We start from the raw sequence: 10000 nt of genomic DNA, 5'->3' as shown, positions 1-10000 counted from the left end.
GTTTTTGGAAAACTAAAAATGCTTAAGGTGTGCAGTGGATTGGTCACTGCACAATAATTGCTTCTGAAATGACAGGAGGCACACAAACCTGCCACAATAATCACACATTTACACATACACCCACACACACAGACTGGTTTCACATTTGTGTCGGTGCTGAACTCAGACGACATTCACATCCTTTGACTAAAACATCACCCACTATTATCATCATTTATCCCTTGGAATGGACACTGGTGTGTGGCTGTATGTGTGTAATATGCATAATTTCACGTTTCACACAGGTAATCAAAAACACACACACAAGTACACACACGCTTTCACACATTTTTAACATACAAAATACTGCTTAAGGCTAAAAGAAAATATTGATTCAAAGGAAGTTATCTGCTGATTTTACTATTAATTTATGGTTTTACCTTTGTCTTAAATATTTATTTAGATAGTGAGCATTAGATAATTGAGTAAAATTGTGGATGTCTGCAGGTATCATAGTGCTCGGACCACTGAGATGATCAGCACAATAAAAGCAGAAACACAGAGGCAACTGCTTTTATTCATTTACTTTCTTTCATTTTATATCTTTTTTTTCTTGACAATGAACGCAAGAAAAACATTAAAGATATAATGGGATAGTTTAGATATTTAGTTTAGAAAAAGGCTATGAACAGTTAATTTCTTATATTTTGTAGATACATAGGCTCTTTAAACAAGCCTATATTTGGAGAAATATCATTTTAATTTTGACGAGCTAAACAAACTAACAGCTAGTCCAAGCAAGGCCAATAAGAAAAGCAGAGCGTTCAATAGAAAAACCTCTTCTCCCAAAAACGTCATAGTGCTTTCAAAGCAAATGATAAACATGGTATTTTTACCCCAGAGGTTCCAAAGCCTGATCACTGTAGGCCACCAGTATAGCATGGTATAGCTGTTTCCATGCTTCAACACACCTGACTTAAATAAATGAATCATTGACACACATCTGCTAAACATGATGGCATTCTGAGTAGGTCAATTATTTATTTGAATCCGGTGTGTTGAAGCAGAGAAACAGCTAAAACATGCAGGACAGTCAGTGGGCCACGAGGACCAGGGTTATACACCCTTTTCTTTACCCCACTTTTAAATGAACATTACATGGTTATCCTGGCAGATTTGCCCTCAGGCTGCATCAGAAGTGCTACAGCTGCCTGTGATAATACTAGCCATTAGCTTGTGAGTTTGGTCGGAGATAAACTTTATTTAAGATAACAACTGTTCATAGCTTTGCCACAGAGGCCACCTTTATTTATATATAAAACTATTCTTATTTTAATTTATTTGAATTGATGTATATGACCTGTGTCAGTGGCCACTTAAATTGTAAGTGGGCATTTATTTTAAAACAACAGAAATGCGGCAGAATAAAAAGGAGAAAGAGAGATGAGAAAATGGGAAAGATGGCCTGAAAGGAAGGCTGGATGAATAAAARAGACTGAAAAATGGAGGAAAAGAAGCTAGAAGATGGGCTGCCACAGGACAGAAAGCTTTTTTAATGCACATTTCATATACTTTTTTTTATCTCACCCACTCAGCCCTTCTTTTTCACTCCCTCATCCACATGCAGGTCAGCTGTGAGAAAGCGAAAGGTGAAAAAAAAAGAAAAAGGGACTGTGGCGGTAAGCGGAGAAAGATAGAGCATCCTGCACTCTTCTGCCAATCAGCCTCTTCTGTCAAGCATTGCGGCGCGTGCCGCTTGCTGCGAGTCATGCAGGAACCCTTCCATTTAACTTGGTTATGTAAAAGGTTTTCACCGAGGCCTAAAGGAGGTGAGTGCCACAGACTAGATAAGGTCCCCTGTCTACCTGACGGGCCCTGCTGCAGGGAGGAATAGCTGGAGTGGAAGGGTGAGATGGAGACCCAATGAGTCTCCACTAAATACTTGAGAAGATGGCTGTGGGTGTAAACAAAGAGGCAGAGGATGGGCCGGGAGAAAGGAACAGGGTGGGAAACTGTGTGTCTGTATTTAAAAGATTTTTTCTGTTTGTTTTCAGTATGATTTAATGATTCTCTTGCAAAAGTATGAAAAGTTCCACCCTCTTTTCTCCCCAATCTTATTTGTTTAATTAACTTTTTTGTGTGACTGACTTCTTTGTCCTCTAGCATTTAAAAAAGAGTGCACTCCATTACAAAAAGCTTTATATACAGTATGTAATACACATACACTATCACCAATGTATTAACACCACATTAACAGAACCTGAGGCATGGTTTAAGAGCATCCAACAAACTCCTTTCATCTTGCAAATGGACATAATTATAAGAAAAGCAAAATACATGTTGTTGAGTTAATGAAGGTGTCTGAGAAAACCTTCCTGAAATGCAGCAATCAATTTTACTTTTCCTAATAACTTTATTTTGAAGTTTTATTTAAATACACTATATATTTTTCCATTTGTTTAGAATCACTGTATGAATGTTAAATTCAACCTTATGAAGCCTAAAATGCCCCAGAGTGATGATTTAAATACAACCTTTTATAGGATTTTATTATTATTATTATTTGCATTCAGAGGAAACAGATGAATAAAGCTAAATGAAGCAAACTTTTATTTGTGTAGTTGCGTTGTTTCAACACCTTCCTTAAACAACTGCCCATGTTATTTTTTTTCCAAGTTTTTCATGAAAGACAAAACACTTTTTTTGAAATTCCTGACAAACTTGAAAATGACTTAGGCGATTATTATTTCTTAAGACATGCCCATAAATTGGGACCAGCACGCTTACCTTTTTCTCCAGTATTTCTAATTGTTCTTTGTAGAAACTGGAAATGGTGGCCAGCTCCTTTTCTTTCCGATCCAGTTGTTTGGCCTAAGTAAGAAAACAAAGGAGACGAGACACTAAGATGTATTAAGAATGACAGCTAACATAAAATAAACTAATGAAAACAGCTTTAAAAAAAGGACAGAATATGAGGCTGCTGCTGACATTCTTCATACTGAGTCATGTTAGCGGAATGAGAAACTCAAGAAAAATATATTTTGTTGTAAAATACCATTAAAGTCCATTTTAACATTCACATTTACAAAGAAGCCAAACAGAACCTAATGAGCTCAGATAAAATATTTACTGCCTTTTTTAGATCAGAACATCTGGATCAGCCAACATAAAAAAGTGGTGAAATAGCTCTGTGGCAAAAACATTGGTTTTCACTAAGCTCAAAAACTAAAACTGAAAATATTACTCTTGAATCCACATTTTGCACATCATTTATAGCTGTAGTCAACGTATCAATCATCTCTGCATCATATTCAAGTAGAACAGTAGCAACTATGCACTCATTCTTAAATCACATATTCTAACCCTGATTGCATGCACATGACCACTTGCTATGTAGTAGTTTGTTACCTGTAATCATTTGCTAAAGTCTACAATTAAGCAGTATCGGGAACTATTTTTAATGCACAGTTAGATGTTGGTATAATACATGCTCTGCAACAAGATATGTAAGACAGATCATTTTACATGCAGGCAAACAAAATGTAATACATATGATTTTACCTTTCCAAAGTATTGACTTAAAGACTGCAAGTTATGATTTGTTTAGTATRTTCCAGTATCCTAATATTATTGTCTGACTCGATCATGCAGAGTTAAATTGTTAAGAACGGTGTTTGGTGAAAATGAACAAAAACAGACTAAAGAATATTGCATAAAGCTATATTACAAAGTAATGCACTGAGTAGCAATTTGTTAGTACACTGACACATTGTGGCAAAACTTACAAAACTACCAAGGTGGTATGAGAGGGGCACAGCTGTGGCAGGAGCTGACATGGCGTTGCTGACATTAGGATGAAGTGAAAGTCTTTAATAAGCCCACTGAGCCAAGCTTTGACAGGCAGCAGGATGGAGGATTGGCTGAAGGTAGACCCACAGTTTGGGCCATGGCAAAACAGCATGCAAGCAGAGGAAGACAGAAGGCAGATGTCAAAAAATAAAAAACAAAAAAAGAAAGAAAAAAGAAAGTGTCACTTTAAAAATAAGTTGACAGTTTAGCCTGAAGACAGACATTTTATGGAAAGTTTTTATAGAAATAAGATGTAACTTTTGTGACAGAGAAAACAAGTTTCAAAAGCAAGAAGAGTCCACAGAGTCTGTTGACACTGCTTTATAATTTCAAACTGAATTTCATGAATAGATAAAAATCAAACATGCAAAGACTGTAAAAAAATGTAATAATGCACTCAAAACAAACGCAAAAAGGCAAATGACAGAAGCTGGAGCAGAAATTCTAAAAACACTGTCAAGCTCAATGTGCCCTATTACTAACTCATCTAATTTTTATTTGTCAAGTTAATTAAATTTTTGTTGACTAATAAGAATTAAAATAAATCCACTGACACTTAATAAGTGGAACATTATATTTTTTATTCTCTATAACAAAAATAACAAGAATGTTTGTTGCACAGACAGTCACAGAGTCATGTGCCAGACAAAAACTTTATCATATGCTTCACAAAAAATCATAATGTTTTTTGCTTTTTGGCATCCATTATATACAGTATATAATCKTAAAACTGACTGGAACTAATTTATCTGAACTAAAACACCAATGAAAGMAGATTAAATCCTCTATAATATTCTCTGTGGGTTGTTCAAGAATCTTAGGCTCTGACTCTGAATACYTTTGGTTTTTGAGGGCACTCATTATAAGTAAAACAAATTTTGAGCATTCATCTAGTTCCCAAAGCAACAAAGGAAGATGAGTGCCTCAAACTGTACTGCCAACCAAATACGTAACATCTCTTTATACTGGCAGAGTTTGATTTTGAAAAAAAAAGTATGTTTATGTAAATTACTGTCAGAGCTAAAAGTCAGATTCTCAAAGATCTTCATGAGAACTGGTGGGAAACATTTCTCAGAAGAAGAAAGTGTGGAAGAGGCTGAATCTTCCCCTTCACATAGAGAGATAGCAGGTATGTCAGGAAAAGCTACAATTGGTCCTCACTRCTAGAAACAGGCATCAGACATGGTTGCAACGACAAGTAGTCAAATATTTTTCATCCTGCACTATGGTTTGAACACATTGAGGACACTGTATTATCCTGAACAAGATTTCTCTGATAAAGTGAGAAGCTTTTCATGCAAGTTTACGAAGTGGTTCATCCTATACAGTAGAGCTCACTGTAAGAAAACATTTCACTCTTTCTTTCAGTCTTTCTAACCCTGATGTGTTTGTGGCTTTTTTTAACCTGTATTTATACAGGTACTCTCACTATAGGACTCATTCATGAGGACTCATTTTCAAGAGAGACCTGTTTGAGACAGACAACATGACAAACAACAATAAAGGCTTGATATARAAAAATAAAAACTGACTAGATGTCATATTTAGATTGTACAGTAAGGACAGTTATTCGATGCAAAGACTGCAAACTGCTCACACCTGCCAAACTAGACGATTGTGCTTGCAAGGCAATATTAGTTCTATTTGCTTTGTGAATATGATGTTGAGAGGAAGCAGGTGCAGAGGTAAATTATGTTCAAGAATTGGAGCAAAAAATACATTTTTTTGATGAATCAGGCGACTCATAAAAAATGTAAATGGTAGACTTGCATACATAAAGACTGCAAATGGCCTCAGTGTTTTAATATTTTTGTCTAAAATAAACAATCAAGAAAGCACCTTAACAGCTCATAAAARTGAAAAACATCCATCCATCCATTATCTTCCACTTTATCCAATGTCGGGTCARGGGAGCAGCAGCTTGAACAGGGAAGCCCAGATCTCTCTTTCCCCAGCCACCTCTTCCATCTTCTGGGAGGACTCCAAGGCATTCCCAGGCCAGCCGAGAGACATYGTCTCTCCAGCGTGTCCAGGATCTTTCTTGGGGTCTCCTCTCAGTTGGACATGCCTGAAGCACCTCCCTAGGGAGGCGTCAACTGGCTCCTCTCGATGTGGAGGAGCAGTGGCTCTACTCTGAGTCTCTCCCAGATAACTGAACTTCTTACCCTATCTCAAAGGGAGAGTCCAGCTACCCTTTGGAGAAAACTCATTTTGACCACTTGTATCCGCGATCTTGTTCTTTCAGTCGCTACCCAAAGTTCGTGACCATAGGTGATGGTAGAAACATTGATCGGTACAGCTCAGCTCCCTCTTCACCACAACAGAGTCCGCAAAACTGCAGAAGCTGCTCGATCCATATATRAGTCTCACACTCCATTCTTCCCTCACTCGTGAACAAGACCCCAAGATACTTGAACTCCTCCACTTGAGGCAGAACTTCACCCTCAACTCGGAGAGAGCAATCCACCCTTTTCCAACTGAGGACCATGGACTCAGATTTGGAGGTGCTGATCCTCATCTCAGCTGCTTCACACTTAGCTGCGAACCGCTCTAGTGAGAGATGAAGATCCTGGCGCYATGACGCCAACAGAACCACATCATCTGCAAACAGCATGGATGAAATCTTGAGGCCAGCGAACCGGACTCCCTCCGRCCCCTGGCTGCACCGAGAAATTCTGTCCATGTAAGTTATGAACAGAATTAYTGACAACGGGCAGCTCTGATGGAGTCCAACTCCCACTCTGAAGGGGTCCGACTTACTACCGGCAATGCGAACCAAACTCTCGCACCGCTTGTATAGAGACTGAATTGCCCTTAACAACGGACGCACAATCCCATACTCGCATAGCACCCCCCACAGTGTACCTCGAGGAACATGGTCGAATGCCTTCTCCAAGTCTACATAACACATGTAGACTGGATTAGCAAACTCCCATGACCCCTCGAGGACCCTAGCGAGGGTAAAGGTCCAGTGTTCCATGGCCAGGACAGAACCCGCATTGTTCCTCCAGAATCTGAGGTTCGACTATCGATCAGACTCTCTTCTCCAGTACCCCTGAAAAGACCTTACTGGGGAGGCTAAGGAGAGTAATACTGAAAAACATGATTGGAAAAATATACAATCATAAAAATGCAGATTATTTGACTATTTAACATAGGATGGCATGATAAGATAAGATAAGATAAGATAAGATAAGATAAGATAAGATAAGATAAGATAAGATAAGATAAGATAAGATAAGANAGATAAGATAAGATAAGATAAGATAAGATAAGATAAGATAAGATAAGATAAGATAAGATAAGATAAGATAAGATAAGATAAGATAAGATAGACAATTATTATCATTGTACAGAACACAATGAAATTACAGTTCAGAATGCACAGGAATGTAAAATTTCTTAAAGCATTCAAACAGTCTGTAGAGATTGGTCAATGCTGTAACTGTTTGCACTTAAAATAAAGGGTACTTAGTGCTCAAAATATGGCATTTGTGAATTTAAATCAATTCTAACTAATGAGAGAAAAGAAAAGCTAGACAAACATAAATGATACAGAGCCTTGCACATATGCAGTTTAACTGTGACTGATTACCGTTCCCTACTTGTGCATTAGTGAGAGTGATATACTGTAGATCAGACAGAACATTGTTTCCCTCACTGATCAGGTCATCATCTGTACTCATTCAGCCAAGCCCACTTACACAGATTGACATTACATTTACTGTAATCCAGCATAATCTCATCCTAATTTAACAGACACACGCATCACGGAAGAGCACATCTGAAAATACTCACACTGCCTTCACAGCACCTTTTCTTTCTCCAGCAGCTGTTTGATGCTAAGAGGATGGGTGTATATGTGTGTTTGCATGTAAAATCACTCCTGCCAGAAGCACAGATGATGTGTAATTTTCTAGCTGAATACCTCCCAAAGTGTTGTTGTGTGAAATGGCGGTGGCAGCACACTTGCAGCCTTGCTTTAAAGCACAATGAAAACATGACATTTGAATAGAGCAGAGAAACTGAAGAGAGAGAAGAAAAGGCAAAAAGTAAAAAAAAGGCAATATCAGTGCTGCTTACCCATGCATCCAAATCTGCTGGCTGGGAAACAGAAAAGAACAGTGTTTAGAGAGACAATAGAAGGTAAAAGTAAAGCAGAAAGTTGGAAGAAACAGTAGCAAGTTAAAGAAGAATATGAACAAGTATATTATAAATGGAAAGAAGTAAGGTGAGGGAAAGATATACTAAAGAAATGAGAATCTTTTTTTTTTTTTGGCTTTATGTACATGTAATTTGTGACTACTGTTTTGTTTCCACTATTCTGGCTTAATGTGAGCTCTGTGAGGACACAATTTTCTACTGCAATCATTTTTAGATTTATTTGGTTAGSTTTCTAAATTAAAGCACCTGTTCTTAAGAACTTTTTGAGGACTTTAAGAACTGGTTAGGCTCATTGCACACAGGTTATAAAGACCAACATGTTTGCTCCACCAGGTGGTTGCTGTGATTGAACAACTCTCGAGTGACGTGCAGCACGYCCCCGTCGCTGGACATACACTTTCAACAATATTGGAGGGTGCTGTAGTTGAAGCTGTATATTATTTTATTTTACTGTTATTTAATTAGGCAAAATATGAACAAAATGTAGATTGAGTATTAATTTGTAGTATTATTTTGCTTGATGAACAAAATATTGGTTAAGATTTGTATTTGTGTTGTGATGCTGTTTGTTGATTATTTGTAATTATATTGTGTATCTAGTTGAGTTTTATTATTCGTATGTTGTACGTTTTTTAGATACATATATTGTTTTAATTGAGGCAGATGTTATAAGATTTTATTCTTCTTTCTGCTCCTTTTTATTTGACTAGGTTGTGATTGTGTTTTTGACACAACGATGTTGTATTATTTGTTTGTTTTATTACTATTTGTTTGAGTGTTGAATGAAATAAAGTTAATAAAAAAATCTTATTGAGATCACAGATCTCTTTTGGAAGAGCAGCCTGGACCTGAAGGCAACCTATRGTACATATTTTTGTGTCATATGTAGAGTTGGTTTAACTGTCAAAGCAGCATTAGAAAGAGCAGTAAAAACATTCAGAACATGATCAAACAGATCAGTCCACTTTGTACCGCATGGTGAAAGAAGAGCACATTGTAYCAGATAACAGCAATGACTGCATTTATTACTTTAACAATGCAAATGCAACTTTAATAATGTGGAGGGTGGAAGAGCTTTCAAGTTGCTTGGCCAATCAATGTAATGTACATTTATATATGGACCAATCACATCTCTTTACATCACTTAAGAGTTCCTGATGAACAAATAAAGTGCTAACTTTGAAGCAGAGACTAAAATAGATGCAAAAAATCTATTGTAAAGACTATGAATGGTCGCATTAGCGCAAAAACAATAAGGCAAAGGGTGAACTATCTCAAATAGTCACAAGAGATGTAAAGTGGACCCCTACAGTCTGAAAATGCCTAGTGAGCCTTTTGTTGTGGTTTAACAATATGTTTTTTATTTATTACTAAGCCCATTTTGAAAACAGTTGCCTTCATTAAAATACAAAGGTTTACTAATAACAAAATGGTGGGATAAATCCTTTAGATTGATYCTCAAATGAAAAAAAGATTCTTCTGTTAGTAAAGGGGTATGTTCTGCATGTTTATTACTGCCCGTTTTACAGCAGATCTTAGTGGGTTAGCCAGAACTGAGGAGCAGCTGCTTACACTCAATAATTATAAAATTTTATGGCTGCATTCAACACGTACAGTCATGCAGGTTATTTATACTTCACTTACATATGCAACCATCACCAAATCAAACAATGTTCAGACATGRATGATGCCACAGTCGGGCTTCCCAACTAAGTGCTCCCAGTCTGGTATTAGCTACAGAACAGAGAGGGACAGATTAAATCAGTTGGTGGCTCTAATGTTGCTATGCCTCATAAAAACACCATTCAGTTAAATGAAGTGAACTCACAAAGCCAGTGGCTGCAGAAATGGGTACGTGTGGTTTTGGGTAATCTGTGTAACGGATACAGTTGATGCCATCTGCTAAACTTCCCTGCTCTTCAATCGCTGGTCCGAAACTGAATGTGTCTGGATGTGCCTGTGTGTGTGTGTGTGTGTGTGTGTGTGTGTGTGTGTGTGTGTGTGTGTG

The 10000-nt window shown here is 37.3% G+C and overlaps 1 protein-coding gene across 2 annotated transcripts in view; it reads right to left on the bottom strand.

The window, feature by feature from the left end:
• Positions 1 to 10000, bottom strand: part of chchd6b (coiled-coil-helix-coiled-coil-helix domain containing 6b) — a 66623-nt gene that overhangs the window by 38111 nt on the left and 18512 nt on the right. The window contains exons 5-6 of one of the 2 annotated variants that reach the window (XM_014009642.1): positions 7912 to 7932; positions 2767 to 2850 (exon numbers count right to left, since the gene is read on the bottom strand). In XM_014009642.1, coding sequence (XP_013865096.1) covers positions 2767 to 2850; positions 7912 to 7932 — 105 coding nt within the window. The remainder of the gene's footprint in view (positions 1 to 2766; positions 2851 to 7911; positions 7933 to 10000) is intronic. The other variant, XM_014009643.1, reaches the window with a different exon arrangement.

This window comes from Austrofundulus limnaeus, unplaced genomic scaffold (assembly GCF_001266775.1).
Source record: "Austrofundulus limnaeus strain Quisiro unplaced genomic scaffold, Austrofundulus_limnaeus-1.0 Scaffold60, whole genome shotgun sequence".
NCBI lineage: Eukaryota > Metazoa > Chordata > Actinopteri > Cyprinodontiformes > Rivulidae > Austrofundulus > Austrofundulus limnaeus.
Note: the sequence above shows the minus strand (reverse complement) of the source record. Positions and strands in the feature narration are given on the sequence as shown.